The 19,981-nt window shown below is 41.0% G+C and overlaps 1 protein-coding gene across 1 annotated transcript in view; it reads right to left on the bottom strand.

Moving 5' to 3' along the window:
- Window positions 1–19,981, bottom strand: part of NYAP2 (neuronal tyrosine-phosphorylated phosphoinositide-3-kinase adaptor 2) — a 185,254-nt gene that overhangs the window by 84,885 nt on the left and 80,388 nt on the right. The window contains exon 3 of the mRNA XM_034782220.1: window positions 18,157–18,455. Within this exon, the coding sequence (XP_034638111.1) occupies window positions 18,157–18,455 (299 nt within the window). The remainder of the gene's footprint in view (window positions 1–18,156; window positions 18,456–19,981) is intronic.

The following is a 19,981-nucleotide window of genomic DNA, read 5'->3' as shown; positions in this document are numbered from 1 at the left end:
GTTGGAACTTTTCCCCCTTTTGTTCTCTGAAATAAAATTTTGGCAACATTGACATGATTTTAATGTAATTGCATTTTCCATCAGAAAATGATTCTAGGACTTTTTTCTGACCGACTGTATTACTTACAGTTAAAAATACTTGAGAAACGCTGCAAAAATAGAACAATTTTAGACTATTTGAAGCTACTATTCCTGGTTATAACAGGATTATGAGAAACAATTTTGAGATGGAAGATTGAGTATTAAGTGTCTGGACTGTGTACTGTGACTGGTTTGTAATACTCTTTCACAAGCATCACACTAGCATTTGCATGGCTAGTTGAAAAGAAAATAGAACTTTGGCACATTGCTACCAAATCCTCCCCTGATCCCAGCATCGGAAAGCCCCAAATGCAGCAGAATCAGCATGATCCAACTGTCTTTGATATCAGCCATGGGGATTTTTTTGCAGTCTTCTGCCTGCCATGGGTCCAATCTCCACAGGGGCTTGCATGACAGAGGGCATGGTCAGTGAGAGTGTGAATTGCATAGATCCATTGGCAGGGCCGGTGCTACCATTAAGGCAAACTAGGCAGTTTCCTAGGGCGCCAAGATTTGGGGGCACAAAAAAGCGGTGCCCCCAGTTTTTTTTTTACAGCATTCCTGGGCTGGGCTGCCAGCGGCACGCTGACATGTGCAGCTGAGACTCCCTCTCCTAGTGCAGCAGCCGCTCCACTTCTCCCGCCTCCCAGGCTTGCGGCGCCAATCAGCTGTTTGGCGCTGCAAGCCTGGGAGGGAGGAGAATTAGAGCGGGGGTGGCGTGCTCGGGGAGGAGGCGGAGCAGAGGTGAGCTGGGGTGGGGAGCTGCCGCACGGGGGTGGGGGAGCGCCTCAGGGTGGATGGGGGGGCAGGGAGCTGCTGCAGGGCTGGGGTGGGGGGAGCAAGGTGGAAGTTTCGCCTAGGGCACGAAACTTTCTTGCACTGGCCCTGTCCATTGGCCCACAAAGTCACATGAGGGGATTTGTACCGCACAACTGGTTTTCCTGCTCAGACCCTGTGGTCTGACATGGAGCAGTTCCAACCCCAGCAAGAGCAGGCTGGGCCTAAGGATTCCATCCCTCTGTGCAAGGTGCACATTACCTTAGCGAGCAATGTAAAATTGTGCCTCGTTTTACCATAATGATTAATTTGTCAGTGTTATCTTTAGAGGGAGAGATGAATATATATGGTTACCATGCTCATGCCTAGGTTGTGCCTGTAAGAATTAACTGTGTATTGGGTTAGTGCAGAGCTGCACTGCCATCCCAGGGGAAGCTTGGGAAGGAATTGTACCTTAGGTGGTCCATATAGATAAAATGGATACAGTGCTGGTAGGCAGCCTTTGAAAGCCTAGTAGGAACTCTGAACTTGGCTGGGTGAGGGATGGTTTAAGAGTTGCTATGGTGGTTCTGCTACATCATCTGTGGAGTCCCAATTGCTCAGAGGATCCTACAAGAGCTGGATCACCTAGCTTTAGTGCTGCTTTGTACTGTTGAATCAGCCCAAACCAGCCACAGCTAAGGATAGGAGCCACTGTGATCAGCTGCTAAACATTAGAAATAAGCTAGAACTTTAGTGAATGTAAAACTACATTGATATCAAATCTCCATATTGAATAGAATTCTACCACCATTATTAATACCTCTAATGACTGAATGAAGAAATATGGCTAATAAACCAAGATATAGAGGCAGTTGTGCTTCAGAAACAAGGAGCTTAAAATAGCCTACTGGCAGCCCTCCTGAATAAGCAGAGTCTGACATTTTTGAAATGAGATATTTGTAGCACAAAGGTTATGCATAGCTTTCAGACATGCCTAAATGATCTGCCTTTCACAGTTAATTTTGGAAATTCAGCCTGCTTCTTGTCATCCTATCCTTTAGAAGTCTTTTTCCTCTTTAAGCAGAGACTGAACTATGAAATCATGTTGTGGCATTTCTTTTCATTATTTGCTCAGTGTATGGAAAAAAGGACAATTTTTAAAATAAAATGAGTTTGTCATTTTCTATTGTGCCTTCGCTGTTTACCAGATTTTGAGACCCACACATAGTCAATGTACTGTGCAGTTCAGCCCACTGCACGAAGAAAATTGAGTACATGAAACAATTAAACTCCTACCTTTCAATGTTTAAAAGGTGCCACATCAAATGTAATTTTAAAGCTGAATTTCTTTCTAAACAAAAGATTGCCAGCTGCTTAAACTACAAATTTAAAAATTTTCTTCTTAAAAGATTATATTTGCTTAGCAATAGGAATTGCTCAGGCTATATTTATATTATATCTAAGGTCCCTTAGAAAGGGCCCATAGAACAAAAGGCTATAGTATTCCTTTCATTAAAACCCTGAAATTACTGGATATCAAACTGTAGATCACAGATTACTTTCTTCTGCTATATCCACCATTTAATCAAAGGAAATATGGCCCCAAAGCAGCAAATCAATTATACACATATGTAAGTTTAAGCATTTGAGTAGCCCTATTGACTTCAATGGGATAACTCCTGGTTAAAGTTACATGTGACGTTAAGTGCATTGCTGGATCAGGATCTATGTGTCTCTAATTTCATTTGTACTGTAGATGAATTTGGCAAGTAGAATTGAGAACGCAGCATGCTCCAATGGATAGTGCACTGGACCAGTGCTCAGGAGACCTGGTTTAAATTTCCAGCTCTGTCACTGACCTGCTGTATGACATTGGGCAAGTCATTTCATTTCTCCATGCCTCTGTTTCCCTTACCACTCTTTGTCTATTTATACTGCAAGCTCTTTGGAGCAGGGACTGTTCCTTATTTTGTGTTTATACCATGCCTCGCACAATGGGCCCAAAATTTATTACAGTAATACAAATAGTAAAACATAAAGAGGCTCAGACAACATGTATTGAACTCTCGTTATGTTGAACATCTGTCTTTTTCTCTCTGAGGAACTTGCTATAACAAATGTTCTTGATCTGTTAACATCAATAAAACATATAAAGCCGTCTCTCGGCAGATGACATGACCATCTAAACATCGTCTCTGGTTTGGCTTTAACACTAGGGAGCATATCTTTGTCACTAACCAAAGCTGGCTCTCACAGTATTATTATCCATGAGGTTTTTTTTACACAGACCAGTTTTCAATTTTCTAAAAATGAGTTAATAAGAAAAAGTACAGAGAGGAAAGGACAACAGATTAAAGAGCACTCAGTGTAAAGGTCCTTCTAGCAGTAGTCAGCTTTGACAGAAATTTAATGTTGCTACATATATATTCCCACCCCCACCCCACCACCACATAATCTATGTCCCTCCCTTACTAGACCATGTGTGGGTGGTTAAAGAATGATTCAAACAGTCAAGTCAGGGGACTGAAAGACCGCTTCATGAAATACCACTCTGATGTCAATTAAGGTACATTTACACAGCTTGTGGCAGCAAACTCCCAAGCCTGGGTCAACAGATTCAGGTTCGTGCTGTAGCACTTAAAATAGCTGTGTAGATGTTGTGGCTCGGGCAGGAGCTAGAGCTCTGAAGCATGGTGATGGGTTTCAGAGCCCAAGCCCCGACCTGAGCTGCAACTTCAAAGCATTGTCCACAGCTATTCTTAGCATGGTAATGTGAGCCCCATAAGCCCAAGTCTGTTGATCTTGGCTCGGAGGATTACTGCCAGGCTGGCACACTGGAGAGACACCCTCAGTGGCCTCAGGTGCTTTCAGGCTACATTTAAGGAAGCTTCTTCAAGAATATTTACATCCCAGATTTTGGTCATAATTCCTTTCACCTCTTTAAAGCCAAATACACTCATTTACACTAGTGTAAACCAATTGACTCAAAAGGAGATGATAATCCAGAATTAACAGCAGTATAAAAGAGAGCAGAATTTGACCCTTGGTAGAAAATTTGAGTCTGCATTTAATCCAACAATTCCTTCAATGTTGCATCAACATATCAAAGAATAGATAAACACCATGGCCTGAAGATATGCTACTGCCAGGTTGGGCCTTAGAGCTTTCTGTGCTGGAGGGGACACTCCTCCTATACTCAAGGCCTAGGAGTATCAGACTTTCAGGCTGTCTTCTCCTTTCAACCATACTAGACCTCTGCTTCTCTGTGCATTTCTCTGGCATACTGAGCTGCATTAATTAACCTTTCTCACAATGAAGAATCTACAAAAGACTCCCAGAATATTATAAAATAACTGATTCCCCTCTCAACTACAGACCTTGTTTCTCTGAATTTGAATTGCATATCCTAGATCCCTTCAAGACTGAGTAACTGATCAATCTTAATTGTCCAGAAAACTGAGATGACAGTGAGCAAGCAAATGACAAATAAAAAGTCAATATTTGGTGAACAAATGGAACATTATTGCCATCAAGCCTCTCTGTACTATTTCATGGTGTGGGGAGCTCTTGTTTTCAAGCAACATAATGCCATCAAAAGTGGGGAAAAAACTCCTTTTGGTTAAAAACAATTGTCATTTGAAGTGGCCTCCTTTTCCAGAAAGGAAATGATGGACCAGGCTCAACTGCTAGAAAATAAAGAAGTGGATGTTTAAGAGTCCCTCTATGGGCAGACATTGCTGGGTAATGATTTAGGGAAAAAAAACTCTTTAAATATTGCTTGAACAATTCCAGTGTAATGAGTGGAATTATTCCTGATTTATGCCAGTGTAATCAAGAGCAGAGTCCACTCCAGTGACTTCAGAAGATGGTACATCCATAAATACATCATTCTACAGAATATGCATTAACCTGACTAGGACTAAAGTGATCGGGTATGAAAATACTGCAATTGTACTATAATCTGGAGGACCTCTAGCTATAGCTTATACAACCTGTATATGAAATGATCAATAACAAGTATTACTAGATGAATTACATGAAGCATGTACAAATGAAACTACTGAACCATGCTCAGAAAGAAATGAATTTACAAAACATATGTGCTTGTTTGTTGTTGGTTTTATTAACTAGTCTGCTATTGTATTTTAGCAGTGTCTGCCTAAGGCTCATGTACAGTAGCTTAACTGGTTGGAGCGCTGAATGAAAAAATTACATTACACTATGAGAATATGGAAAAGCATCTACAGAGTAACAAAAGACTAAAGCAGTTAAATTTGAAATCAGCATGTATTTTCACTGTCACCAGGGAGCTGAAACTAAGGGCATTTGCTATTCTACTATAAATTAACTGATATCACTATATTCTCATAGTTACCAGCAAACTGACTGCAATTCATATTGAGAATTAAGAATTTGCAAGAGGCTAACTAAAACCAGCCTTTTTCCCCCACAGCAACTGAGCTGTGCTATTGTCATGATAGCCCAGCTCTAGGACAAATGTCCTCCCTATGCTATCTATCTATCTATCTCAAGTTCATCATATTTGCTGAATGCCTTACAAAAATGTGTGTTCTGTGCCGTAGTACTTCCATTTACCATATCGTCTGCAGCTTTCTATAGGCTTTACAGTTTGCTAAGGCAAGCTTGGCAAGCTTAGCAGAACGTCTACTGGCTCAACAAGAGAAAGGATCCCTTTTCACTCGGCTGAGCATTTTCAAAAGCATCTAAATGACTTAGCCACCTTGATCCCATTGAAAGTCACACTGAGACTGAGTGAAGTAGGTCACTTAGACACTTTTGAAAATGGCAGACTGTTTTTGAACCTTGGTCTCGGACACAGTAATGCACACAATGTACACATGCAACTCTTCTGACTGCCCATTTACACAAGGACTCAACTTGGCCCACTGAGTCTAGCCATTGCAAAGAGGATTTTGCAATGAAGAGAAACTACAACACTGTGTCTTACTGGACTCTCATATAGAACAACCAGTGGATAGCCTCAGCAGTGGGCAAAGATGACAAGCCACTCTTGCGTGCAGCTACTGGAGTGAGAGAAAAATACAGGATATACAAAGAGTAAATTCCATCTGAAGGACAGTAAATTTAATTCAATTATTTGACTTGGCCAGGAAAATGCTCCCTTTCAGCTCACCCGGTAGTTGGCCAACGACTCAATGGTGATCATGTGCAAGGGGACACAGCCATGGAGAATTCATCCACCAGATGGGGACTCTACCAGTTGTTTACATCCACTCGTCTTCCATCTGCTGATGCCATGGCTGATGTCAAATCTACCATTTGTTTATACTATTCATGATGTGCTTGCCAAGCTTCCAAAATAATTTCAGCCCATCAAAGGAGGATGCCAGATTGGCAGATTATGGATTGAAAATTGCAATAAATCACTTCTGGCTATTGCATGGGTATGGCAGTCCTTAGAAATGTTTCTGCATTTCCTAAATGCTTTCAACTGGTGTCAAAGAACAAGCAGCTTCCAGTAACCCCCAGACAGAAGTTCTGTGCCCTTTGTACAATCCTTTCTCTTGAGGCCTTTGTTAAAAAAAACCATATTGCTGAGGATGAATGACACCTCTGGCAGGCTTCTGTGTTGACACTTAGACTTCAGAAAGGCAGGATCACAATGAGAGGAGCACAATGCCAATCAAAAGGGCCAGCTGAGTTGCAACAGCAGAAGCATCAGGAAGGAGAATTATACCTACTGACCAAGAGTTCATTTAAAGGAGCTCTCCCGTCTCCGTCAAAAGGACACAGGATAACCCCACAGCAACAGATTCTGCAGGTTGTCATTGAGCATTTTCTGGGGTGATTATAATGGTAGTTGAAGTGAACAAAGCATTGTTAGAACAGTTCAGCTGCACTTCACAGGGATATGCAGCCTGCAGATATAACATCTCTGCGGTCAGAGGCTGAGCAGTTCTCAAATGCTCAGTGTAATCAGTTTTAAGAAAAGAGCCTCAAAGCAATTTCACATTTCAGTTCCATCTCCATAGTGGTGGCTCCACCTTCCTCCTTCTTCCCATGACAGAATAAATCATCACCATGAATTAAGAGTGGCCAAGTGTGAGTTTTTCTCAGTTAAACTTAATTATCTCTGATGCTGGCACTCACCATTCTGTAAGTAATTGCTTTCCTTCACTTTAAGGTTCAACTACTACTAAGGTTCAACCCAACTACTATAGATAGCAAGGGCCTGATTTGGACCTCACTGATGATACATTAATGTAAATCGGGGTTCTTTAGCTGGTGGTACACCAGTGGTTCTCAAACTTTTGTACTGGTGACCCCTTTCACATAGCAAGCCTCTGAGAGTGACCCCCTCTTATAAATTAAAAACACATTTTTATATATTTAACATCATTATAAATGCTGGAGGCAAAGCAGGTTTTGGGGTAGAGGCTGACAGCTAGCGACCCCTCATGTAATATCCTTGAGGCCCCCTGAAGGGACCCGACCCCCCCGTTTGAAAACCCCTCTAGTACACTTTTAGACAGTGCTCAACTGGAAGAGGGACAGAGCCCCACTGAGGGAAAGTTCTCTATCTTTATCTCCACAACAGGTGGAGGAAGGGAGAAGAAAGTAGCTTGCAACTGAAAAGAGTGTGTTGAAAGTGACTTTCATTTGGGTACAAGGTTCTTCCTCCTTTCCCGTCCCTGTGGCTGCTCCACAGTGGTTACTGCATCCCCAACCTTACAGTAAAATGCAGCCCCCAGATAAAGGAAACAGAGGCTCAGGACATAGAAGTGAAAGGTCTCCCTCTGTTCCCCCTTACAGGAATGCATAACTGCATATCATGTAGTTTTTTCCTTTCAGTTTGGATTCATAGCAAAACAAAATGCCTGGTTTAAAAGCATGCAGGGGAGAGATTCCACAAAAAAATTTGAGCCTTCTTAAGTTTTTGTCCTGAACTGTGTCTAAAAGCCAAAAACTCAAATGTTTCCACAGAACTGAAATTCTTCAATATTTCATTTCAGAAACACCAAAACTTTCCAACGGCAAGAATGTTTTGGTGTTTCTGAAGTGAAATATATTCCCCAATCTCTGCTCTGGCACTGTAGTGACACCATAAAGGGGGCATAAATTATATTCACACTCATTCTAAGGACCCTGTGTATTGCCAAATGGTATTCAGGCACTCTAATGTACATAAAAAGAACAGGAGTACTTGTGGCACCTTGTGGACTACAGCCCACTTCTTTGGATGCATCCGAAGAAGTGGGCTGTAGTCCACGAAAGCTTATGCTCTAATAAATCTGTTAGTCTCTAAGGTGCCACAAGTACTCCTGTTCTTTTTGCGGATACAGACTAACACGGCTGCTACTCTGAAACCTGTCTAATGTACATGAGACTCAGGACTAGGGTGACCAGATGTCCCATTTTTAAAGGGACAGTCCCATTTTTTGGGACTTTTTCTTATATAGATGCTTATTACTCCCCACCCCCTGTCCTGTTTTTTCACAGTTGCTATCTGGTAACCCTACTCAGGACCATAGTATTGTCATTTAAAGCTGTTCTTTGCACCAAAATGGTGAGAGCAGGGCTTTTTATTAACGTCTGAGCCTCTTTCATATGAACTGCTCAGAATCTGAGATGATCACAGTCAAAGGAGAAAGCAAAACACTGCAAACTGAGTTCTCTGAATTACTGCCAGGCAACCCCACTGATTTCAGTTTATTTGATTGAAGTCAATGGGGTAGCCTGGATATAAGTGAAAGCAGAATTTGACCCAAGTGCTTATTACAGAAACAAAGTTCTTTGTTATTTTCCCCCTTATCCTTCAACTATCATTGCTGTTGGCACATCCTTCTTGAAATTGGTTGCACAGCACACATTCATTTAGAAAGGAACTAGATGTTTTTTCTCCGTATCTACGTAAAACCCATTAAAAATTCAAACCTCAGATGCGAACATTATTCACTTAGAACAGACATGAAGGAAACAATGTGGAGAAAAAGTGGAAAATAGATAGAGTTGGTGTGTTTCACATAACTGCTTACACTGAAGCCATTGGCATGGCCTTGAATAGGAACAACCCTGCATATGACATCTGGGACAGATCCGCCGAAGACAATGGAGCTATGACAATTTACATTATCTGAAGATGTGTCTCCTGGTGCTTCAGGTCATAATAATGCCTTGCCCCCACTTCAGGGATCCCTCATATGGTGCATTAGCAGATACCAAATATGAAGGCTTTGCAATGACAGCTACAGCAATGATCCAGCTTCTCTTCTGACAAGCAAGATTCCACAGATTAAGAAGCTTTGCCCTATAAGGTGCTGAGCACTTCCTGCACTACTGTGCCCTTCTTTTTCTTTTCAGAATGTCTTTCTTCATCTATTTATCGCTGCAGTTCCAGAGGTCACTATACTGCCTGTCACCAGTGCGTTAGCTAGCACCTGATCCTGCACAGCTTTGATCTGGTGATTACTCCTAATTTACATGAGTAATATATAACAATAACACTTATCTCCTTATGTAGCACTTTTCATTAGTAGATGTTAAACTGCTTTACAAAGGAGGGCAGTATCGTTATCCCCATTTTACAGATAGGGAAAATGAGGCATAGAAAGGGGACATTATTTGACCAAGATCAACCAGTGGCAAAGCCAGAAATAGAACCCGGGTCTCCTAAGTTCTACTCTAGTGCTCTAACCACTAGGCCATTAACTACAATGGGGCTAATTACTTGCATGGAGTAAGGGTTTGAATGTAAATAGCATCCTATAATTGCTGTCAAGATCACTCATCTCAGCTTTGAAGACAAACTAATAAATAATTCAGAGCAATGGATCAATATTTGGGGCTTCTGTGTTTTTGTTTTTAAAAGCCCACATGTAAGAACATAAACTAGTTCCATAGGGGTGCTCAGGCTTGGGATATTGTCATTACTGGAAGCTTTAGAGTAAACTTCATTGTTGTTTCAGTGTTTTCTTAGGGCCTGTGATTATAATTACCTGACTGAGGGGTGTTTTGTTGCTGCTGTTGTAGTGTTTATTCACCCTAAGTAATAAAACCCAAACATTTAATAACGTCCATTGTTATAAACACAAATCTAATTCAGTCAAAACTGTCCCTATGGAGGAGACAGTTAATCAGATGTGGGCTTTCTGCATGTGGGGCAGAATTAAATTCAGCAAAAGGCAGGACTGATAAACAGGCCCAGCTACTGTATTCTCAGGGAAGTGACAGTGGGCCAAGTCCTTCCATGGGTGTGGCAGGAAAGAGGATGCTAGAAGCCTTCTTCTTCTTGCAAGGCCCATCTTAGGACAGGACAGAAAGGACTATCTTGCAGTTAAGGCACTCAAGTGAGTCATTTAAGCCCAGATCCACAAAGGTTCCTAACTTCCGTGGAAGTTAGAGCCTAAATACCTTTGTGGCTCTGGGCCTTAGCCATCACTGCTTTACAGGTTAAGCGGCAGCTTGCAGAGAGACTATTTCCTTTCTCTTTTGCTTTGTCTGCCCTGTCTATTTAGATGATAATTTCTCCAAGGCAGGGACTGTGTCTTTTGCTATACAGTGCTTAATATAATGGAGCCCTGGACTCAGCTCGGGCCTCTAGATGCTATTGGAAAACAAATAATAATATATAAATAAATAATGCTAATGGGCCAGGTTCATCTGCATTCAAAGGCTGCATCTACACTGTGAGCTGGGGTGGGATTCTCCGGCTCGTGTACACATACTCACACTGGCACAAGTATAGATAGCACTGTAGTTGGAGTACCACAGGTAGTAGCAGCAGAGGCATTGCTGAGCCAAGCAGAATACAGACTGAGACATTTCAGGCTGGTTTGTACTCAGCATGGCTCAGCCATGCTTATGCTCCTGCTACCTGTGTTACTGTGGCTAAATGGCTATTTATACTCATGCTGGCTCAATGAGTATGCAAGTGCAAGTATGTGCACATGAGCAGGGATATCATGCCTAGTATAGCCATAGCCAAAGAAGCACAGGGACTGTTCCCTCCCTACTCCCTTGATGCGTGTGTATGTGTGTGTTGGGGGGGAGGGGGAGTAAGTCTAGGGAATGGTCTTGCTCCCCACTCTGCACTAGCACACAAAGTGAAACTGGCTTGGTACTAGTGTGGGGTGCCAGCTGCACCTGGTGTTGCACCTGTATCCTTTGGAGAGCTGGAGGGATTCTACATAGCAGAATTCCTCTCTGAGTTCCACCAAGTCTCCCTCCCCTTCCTCCCACACATACCCTGAACATAGAGCCATACATTAGTGGCACACTTAAGCCTAGTGTTAGATGCATGCAGTTCTGTTTTTTATTTTTCTATTAATCATCTGAAAAGCTGGAATTACTCAAGTGTAATTTACATGCTAACCAGTTCAGTAATATTTACTGTAAAAATATTATTCTTGATCATCTCCGAAAGGTGTTAAAAATAAAGCTGTGACAAGAATTATAACATAGCATCAAGGAATGGACACAAAATTATGGTCTTTAGTTCTTTTGTTGACAACAACCCCACAGAATGTATACTGAGTTGGAATTTGAACTTGTGTATTCCAGCTGAGATGCCTGTAGTTGAAAGCAGTGACCATTACAATTGCCAAGGTACGAACGGTAATGAAGAACCACCACTGCATGAAGCTAATACAGACAATGATGGAGAACAGAAAATTCTTTGTGAACTTTTGTGGCAAATGGTGACAACAGAAGAATGGCCTCCCACAAAGTAGTGTCTCAACACCTGCATTATTCAACATCTACACAAATGACCAGCCAAGCTGCTCTGGCACAAAATGATTTATTTATCTACACAAGGAATGTGGCATAGTAACGAGTAGGTGAATGTACTTAACACCTTATATAAGTACCCTGCAGCAAACCATCAGTGCATTCCATCTCAAAAGCCAAGAGGCCAAATGTGAGCTCAACATCAGATGGCTTGGAACGAAACTTACTCATTCCATAAATCCTATATACCTTGGTGTTATTCTTGAACCGACACTGTCCTTTAGAACCCACATCGAGAAAACGAAAGCCAAAGTTAGCATACAAAACAATATTCTCAGCAAGCACAGCAAAGTGGGGTGCAGACCTGTGCACTGTGCGATCAACTAGCACATTGCTACTCCTTTGGTGAACACACCCATGCAGCATGGGCACAATCCCCTCACGCAAAGAAGCTAGACCCTGCACATAATACTGCCTGCTGCTATATTACAGGATGCCGTAAGACTATCCATATCAACAGCCTCTACATCCTCGCAGGTATTGCTCCTCCGGATGTACTCCAGGAAGTTACAGTAGAGTTGAGCACACAAAGCTAATGTGCAGATCTAAGATAGCCACTATATGACACTGGCTCCAAGTCAACTGAAATCACAACAAAGTTGTCTTGCCATTGTTAAACCCCTAACATTGTCACCCAAACAGACAAGTGTTCAGTTATGGCAAACAAAAGTGGAGAACAACCTTGTAAGCCTCTTTGCTCCAGCTCCCAGCAGTCGAGCACCTACCTGGTGCAGATCAGCCCTGGATTACATGCCCTTAATCAATGCCATAGTGGAGTTGGCTGGTCTAGAGATGCACTGATCAAGTGGGGCTACATCACTGGCCCCCGCATCTGTGACTGCAGCAGAAACTTGAAGCATCTCCTGCAATAAGAGGTGCTTGAGCATGAATGCTCTTCCAGTGACCTGGCAGAGTGCAACGATCGGGCAATCACATGTGCACAGACATGGTCGGAAGCAATTTGAGGACATAACAAGAAGAAGAATCAGTAAAACAAACACCAAATTATTTTTGGTTTTGCCTCTGCATTTTTTAAAGTCCCATTCTGGCCCACTGTGACCTCGTGAAGAGGAGGTGTTCTATTTAGCTGTCCATAGTGTGCATGTTACCCTAACATAGCACTGTTTGCTGTATTTACAGCGCTTATAAACTGAAAAGCATGAAGTGCCAAACACAGTTGCAGCATGTCAGGCATATGTTGCTTGATGTCACCCAGCATTAATCTTTGTGGATGATATGAAAGTGGCAACTCTGTGTACCGACCAAGAGGATTATATTCAAACAGTGATTGGATACAAATTAGTGACAAACTGGAGAATGGTCAATAGGTTTACTAGGAACCAGGCACAAAATCTATTAGGGCTCATTTTGGCTGAGCTCCCTCAACTCCCACTGAAGTCAATGTGAGTTGAGGGTGCTCAGCACTTTGCCTGACCAAGTCTTAGGAAGGAAATGCTTTTAAGTTCCTGCTCCATTCAATTCAATGAGAGTTTTGCCATTAGCTTTAATGGGAGTAGAATCAGAGCGTAATTGAACAAGAAGATAAGGGAAGAGGTATGAGGATAGAAATCTAATTTATTTTCTATGGAATAATGAGTTCAGCTGTGTTCTGTTCTCTTTCCTGTAGCTCCACATGAGTTTTACAGGACATAGGTATTACAATGGATAAGCGCTAAGGATATGTGTGGGATTTAATATTCGGACCTGATCCTGCAAACCCTTACTCGAATAGTGCCAGTGCCTTCAACATTTTCAGGTCAGCTCTTGCAATGCGGCAATGGAAACCCAAGCTTTGTTTTTCCAGTGACTTTTAATGCTTTAGGGAGACATCCAGTAGACTAAAATAATTCAAGATCTGGTCTTCTCACAGAACTTCAGCTCATGGCTAGTAGAAATCCCATGAGAAGGTCCATTATTATGTCTCCCTAAGGTGCAAACAACACAATGAAAAGGTATCAGCTGTGTGTACCTATACACTAGGTTAAACATAATGTAACTTAAGTGTAATAAATACATTTATAGATATTGCAGGCAGGCTGTATTTCTCATCTTGTGCTCTTTTTGCATGTGGAATGTCACCCCAAGTAAATGATCGATGTCCACACATAAAATAGAAATGTGAAATGTATAAAGTGACTTCATAAAATTAAAAAAAGCAATTAAGCACACAAATCCTAGTGCAGGCTCATATGTCATAGCTACAGTACTAACAATCAGTTCCCCAGTACAGAATAATTCCCAAGCTGGTAACTAGATTGTCCTGTCTTTTAATACTGCATGGTCTATTCTCCATTCAGTGCTTGTAACTCCCATTAACATCAATGAGTATGCATATGTGCCTAGAGTGGTAGAAGATACTGCTGTATGGATTCGAAACTTGTTTACAAATTCCTCAGAAAAATCACATTGTGCTCATTGTTCTTGGTAGAAAGCTATTACAGCTGCATTGGAACGTCGGCTTTTGTTCCACTTTTTTCTGATCAGAGGGACCAGAAAATACACCAGAGCAGATAGAAGGTAGGGTGGAACGCAGAGAAAAATAATTCAGCTGTGGGAGTCTGCCAGCGGAAAGGGGGGTTGCAGCAGAAAGGTGGTTATTGAAACTGCAGATCCAAACCTGCAATGGCAACCTCAGCTGAAAATAAGCAAAGGAGACAACCATCAGTGACTGCATATCTTACAGCTAACAGAGTGGCTAGACTGAGCTCTTTGCTCTTAGTTCCTGTTAGAATCCAGGCGACTGGGAACAAGCAACTGTTGCAGCTTAAGGGCCAAACTGTGGCTGGCTTCTGCATGGGCAAGTACACTCATAGTTACAGGGAGATGTTTGTTCCTTGTCCCCACCAGCAAGATCAGGCAGGACCTGATCCTGCTGATTGCAATCCCTGAATGAAAGGGTAATGTGGCTTTCTGGCCTGAAGGCTGGAGCCAGGGGGAAATGCATGCTGCATTTTGTTTTTGTTTTTTAAAGCGATGACTGCATTTTTCTAGCACCACTGAAGGCACTGTGTCTACCTCTGCTCTATTTAGGCGTATTGGGGAAGATTTTCAGTGGCACAGATGTTAATTAGGGAATCAACTCCCATTAATTTTCAGCAGGAGTTGGGCATCTAACTGCCATCTGGAACATCTCCTCCTTTGTCTCCGGTCACTCCCACTTAGGTGCTACACCTTCACAACCCCACAGCACAGCTGTTGCTTGGGAAGAGCTGTAATTTAGCTATTAGTAGTTTAAGGGTAGTTCAGCTTAGTAGCAGGGTGAGGATCCTGGCAAAATAATATCAGAAAAGGCTACTTACGTATATGGAGTGAATACTTATTGAGGGCCAAATGCTGCCCTGATTCATATCCATGCAATAAGACTCTATAGGGTTACACAAGGAGTAGTCAGGGAAGAACACTGCCCTTGAAATATGAAGCAACAGCCAGGGAATGGGAAAAAATGTATTGCATAATAAGGATCTTCTAACATATTTCTTCCATTAACAGGCACACAGCTAGGGTGGAAAAGGCTGGTTATAAACCAGGAAACATCATTCTTTAAATAAATTATTAGACAATGTAGGAAACAAAAGGAATTGAGAACTGCATAAAGCTACTGAAAGCTCTAAATCCATTTCAGTCCAACTCCTGTTTAGCTCATGTGGCAACAGTTCAAGCTCACAGCGGGTGGTTAGCAGCTTGGGTGGGGAGGTAACTGGGAATTTCTGAGAGGCACTGCCTTTTGAACAACTCCGATTACAGTATTAGTAATTGCCTTTCTCCAAAGCTAAATATCCTCCACAAGTAGACTACTTGTAGAGGTTACTGAGCAGAAGAAATGCTCAGACAGAATTACAGAGCAGCGGGGTAGATGCCTCACATTCAGGTAACACACACACACACACACACACACACCCTCTCTCTCGATCTCTCTCTTAAATGGACACCATAAGTGAGGATTTTCAAGAGTGACCTGACTCTGCATCCATTAAAGTCAATGGTAAAACGCCCCTTGACTTCAGCAGGGACAGAGTTAGACCAAAGCTCAGCATTTTTGAAAATCACATCCTCTTAGATGAAAAAAAAAAAAAAAAAGTCTCTTGTGCATTCCTCACCCTTTTTACTAACAACACTTCAAAGGATTAAAACAAAATCAACTTTTAAAATCACATTTGCTTTTACTGGTTTTTATTATTTAATTATTTATATTGCAGCCAAGGACCCCCAGCCATAGACAAACACAGAAAAAAGAGAGGGGTCCTGTCCCTAAGAGCTTACACGGTCACTCTTTATTCTGTTCTGTTCCCTTCTGTATTTCTTTAAGCCTGGACAGTGAAAATACATCAGTCAGTTCCACTCCTCTTTATATTTGTTATGTGCCATACAAGACAAAGAGCAAGATAATGTCCCCACCCTGAAGGAGCTTACTTTCTAAAATATCTCTTTCAGTTTGCCAAGCACTAGGGCAATGATATGATATGGGTTGCAAAACAACTGTTTCTATTGGAAGTTTAAATCTCCATGGAAAGACAGCCTTAGATTCTGTAAAAACTCAGTTTTATAAATCCAAACATGTGGAACAAATGTCAGCTGATGAAGGCCCTTTAATTAGTAAGGGACAGGGGAGGGGCGGAGAGAAGAAAGAATAATATAGCCTGATAGTGTACGCAGAGATATAGAAATATACCGATCAAATTAAAGAGAGGTCACAGGACATTTCTCTGTCTTAGAAATTGCTCCTTAAATCACAGGCAACCTGAATATGCTGTGATAAAACACACACTGGAGCATTATCACATTGCTGTATAATGAAGTTGGGCTAATGTGTGTCAGCACAAGTTAAAAAGATTTTCACGCTATAGCAAATTTGGAACAAGAACCCTTATACCAAAAGCAATTTAAGGAGCCACTACATTTCTGTTTCTTATGCTATTCTTATGTATATTCTTATGCTTATTCTTATGTTTTAAACAAGGAAGGACTTGCTAACTCCCAGTCAAGTTTCTCCTATCTACTGTCAGAGTCCTATTTAAAACATCTATTGCTATGGAATTATTGTGATGTGACAGATTCAATATTTTGACTTCACCAGCATCAGGAAGAGGAAGAGAAAGTGGGTCACAAGACAGAAGCCCTATCATTTTTTCCAAAATGGATCATTATAGAATAGAATAAAAAGAAAACACACATTATATTAAAGATTATGTTGACAAATCTCTCTTGCCTGGGAAGTTAAATTAATTTTCTTCCAAATTAGCCAGTGGACCAGATTATAGACACCAGATTGGAATCATCGCGAGTTGCCATTACAGTATACCTGTAACATTTTTGTGCAAACATCTTTGCAAAAAATCCTATATTTGTTTATAGAAAACAACAGCTTTGTTTCATAATTTTCCATAGGTGAATCTCCCCAATCCAATAACACAAAAAGCCGAAAGGTCACTTGATATCAGACCTGTCAGTGATACAAGGCTGACTATTGTCTCTTTTGGGCCTTGGGCCAGTGAAATATTGTGGGGATAAATCCTGGAGGAAATGATGGAAAATTATGGCAAACAGCTTAGTTTTTTAAATGGCAGCAGTTTAAAGCTTGGGTTTGGAGTGTTAGAAGTTGGATCTGGATCTATGGGCAGAGTGACACAATGAAATATGCATGATAAATTCCATTTTCAGATTGTTTTACCTACTAACATATGTGAGATATAAATCTGTGATCTAATTCAATCTCTGTCTATAAATAGCCAGTTGAGGTAGGAGTTTTGAGATTTTTTTATTGCCTTTTAAAAATTCTGATTGGTTAAAAAAGGGTTATAGCACGAACAAAGCCAACAAGTATTTTTGACCACCACCCAGCACCCATGGACACACACATGGAGAGCAATACACCACATCAAGTGTCATAACTGATATGTAATGTGGGGAGTGAGAGTAGACCAGCACTGACCAAAAATAATCGGAGTCATTCTGACCCTAAGGACTCCCTTTTACATCTCACACTAGGAAGCAGAACTAGCTTGATGTCTCCCAGTAGGGAAGAAAGCTAGTCCTCCTGCTCCACTAAAGACAATTCTAGCATGGAGGGGAGGAAGGAAAGATCCTAATAAGTTGTCCCCTCCTAAACAGTTTGTGGTGGAGAAGGAAGGACCTCGTACCCTGCCTCCTTTTCACTGTTTCTGCTGAGGGGTTGGGGTGGAAAAAGAGGGCACAAGTTTTGCCCTAAACTGGGAAGATCAGGAGAAAGGCAAGAATCCTTCTAGGTTGATTAATCTAATAATGGTTGTTTTAGCATTCCTTACAAAAGCCAATATTGCCTCTGGGCAATATACACCACCTCTGCAACTATTTTTGCCTTTGGGCAATATTTTACTGCTATAGTTCTGAGAGAGAGACTTTACTTTTGTAAGTACTCTTGTAATGTATCTTTGTCTAGGAAAACAGTACTGGCATGGTTACATAAACTACAGGTAACATGTTTGCAGTGTTTCAGGAAAACATTATGAATAGGTTGACCTTAACATTGGGTCTCTCTAACACCATGTTTCAAATAATTGTATTGTTTACCTTCAGTCTTGTCCGGTAGTTTCCCACTCTTACTTGTTCCAGAGTTGACCGTTTCAGATGAGGTGCTCAGTTTGGTGTTGGGATCTCGTTTAGGTTTTGGTGGAGGTTGTTTACGAGAGCAGCTACTGCTTTCATCATCGGTACCTCCAACCGAATGAAGAGACTGGGATCTCACGGTAAAGCCACTAGAGCAAGGATGCGGCAGTCTGTCCTGAGGAGCAGGCATTGTCATAAATCCCATGCGGAAATGTTTGCCCACATAGCTTCCTTCATTTCCTCTCGCGACTTCTCCACCTATGCTGTAAGAGAAAAGACATACACATATAGGTAAGGGATCTACCTGCATTTGAACAGCACCTAAAAATGGGGCCTCTGGACATTAATATTTAATAATCAACATCATCATAAAAGCTTTTATATAAAAAAGTTTCAGTGATATAAATTTCAATGGAATGGGAGTGTGTGGATTTTTTTAGTTGAGATATGGATCTAGCCTTAGGAATTAAAGGGTAGAGATTTGAGATGGTCAACGAAAGGGGATAAAAATTAAGAATTTTAATTTTTTCCTTCTTTTTTAATTTGAAACATTTTAACCAGCTCTGTAAATAGTTCACTGTGTGCATGAGAAGGAAATTTTGCCCCAAATGTCAATACTTTTTCTTATTTATTTTTCAAAATTTTGAAACATTATTTTTTTCTTACATTCCAAAAATACTGACCAGTTCTAAGAGAAATGGGCCTAAACTGTCAGTGACAAGATGGAGAAAGCCCATGTTCTTAACTTGCAAAACCTCTTTTAGATAGTATACAGGTCCTTCACTTTCACAATTCCTTCTTGTGTACCAGACATGTTGGTGTGTCATGGCTGATTTGGGCCAGATCTTCTTTTCCCCTCAGGGACCTACCTACCCACTGGCTTTATTTTATAGTCCTGCTTTAATGAGCCAATATATCCTACATCAGTGTGGAGTATAACAAGCTATTTATAACTTTTTAATTTCCCTTCTAGCTCTTCAGCAATATATACATTTTTTCTCTTCAGCAAGGCTAAAAATCAAACCAGGCAAACCATTCTGTAGCTATTATAAGCCAACACAGAAAAGTCTTCAGAAGTGACTGTCGGGTAAAATTTTCAACTCATCACAGCATAAAAACTTCTCTTCTGATTTTTACCAAACTTTTCAGGTAATAGCCACCTCTGGGATAAGATGCAGTAGGCAAATGTTCAGGAAGAATCTCTCTTTCTCTCTCTGAAGTAGTTAGAGGGTGAGGTTTAAAAATCAGTAATAATAGGAAATCCGTTTCAGTTTTAACTATGAAACAGCTACTGCAATTCTACAAATACTGCTTTTATACTGTTATCAAACAGTTGAAACCCCCTAAAATAACACTACTTTAAGTAGTTAATTTGACTTTTTTATTTTAAATATATTTTTCTGTTTCCCACTCTGACTTTTCTTTTTAAATGGTTTCCTACATGGCTTTTTTCACTCTTATCTCTGGTTTATAAAATTTCATAGGGATGTTCACCGAAATCATTGTCAAGTCAAAAATCAAGTTACAATGTAAAATCTATATTTACTGCCATATCCCAAGCACTTTCTATTACTGACGCCATATGAAAATCTGAAAACTCTACAAAATTGTAAGCTCTTTGAACAAGGGATCATCTTTTTGTTCTGGGTTTGTACACCTCCAAGCATGGCGGGGTCCTGGCCTGTGTCCAGGGCTCCCTAGGTGCTACCATAGTACAAATAATAAACAACAATAAAATAATAAAACATTAAAAAATGCTCATCCCATGTTATTTTAGGGTAACAAGCAG

Source organism: Trachemys scripta, chromosome 9 (genome assembly GCF_013100865.1).
Source record: "Trachemys scripta elegans isolate TJP31775 chromosome 9, CAS_Tse_1.0, whole genome shotgun sequence".
Lineage (NCBI taxonomy): Eukaryota > Metazoa > Chordata > Testudines > Emydidae > Trachemys > Trachemys scripta.
Note: the sequence above shows the minus strand (reverse complement) of the source record. Positions and strands in the feature narration are given on the sequence as shown.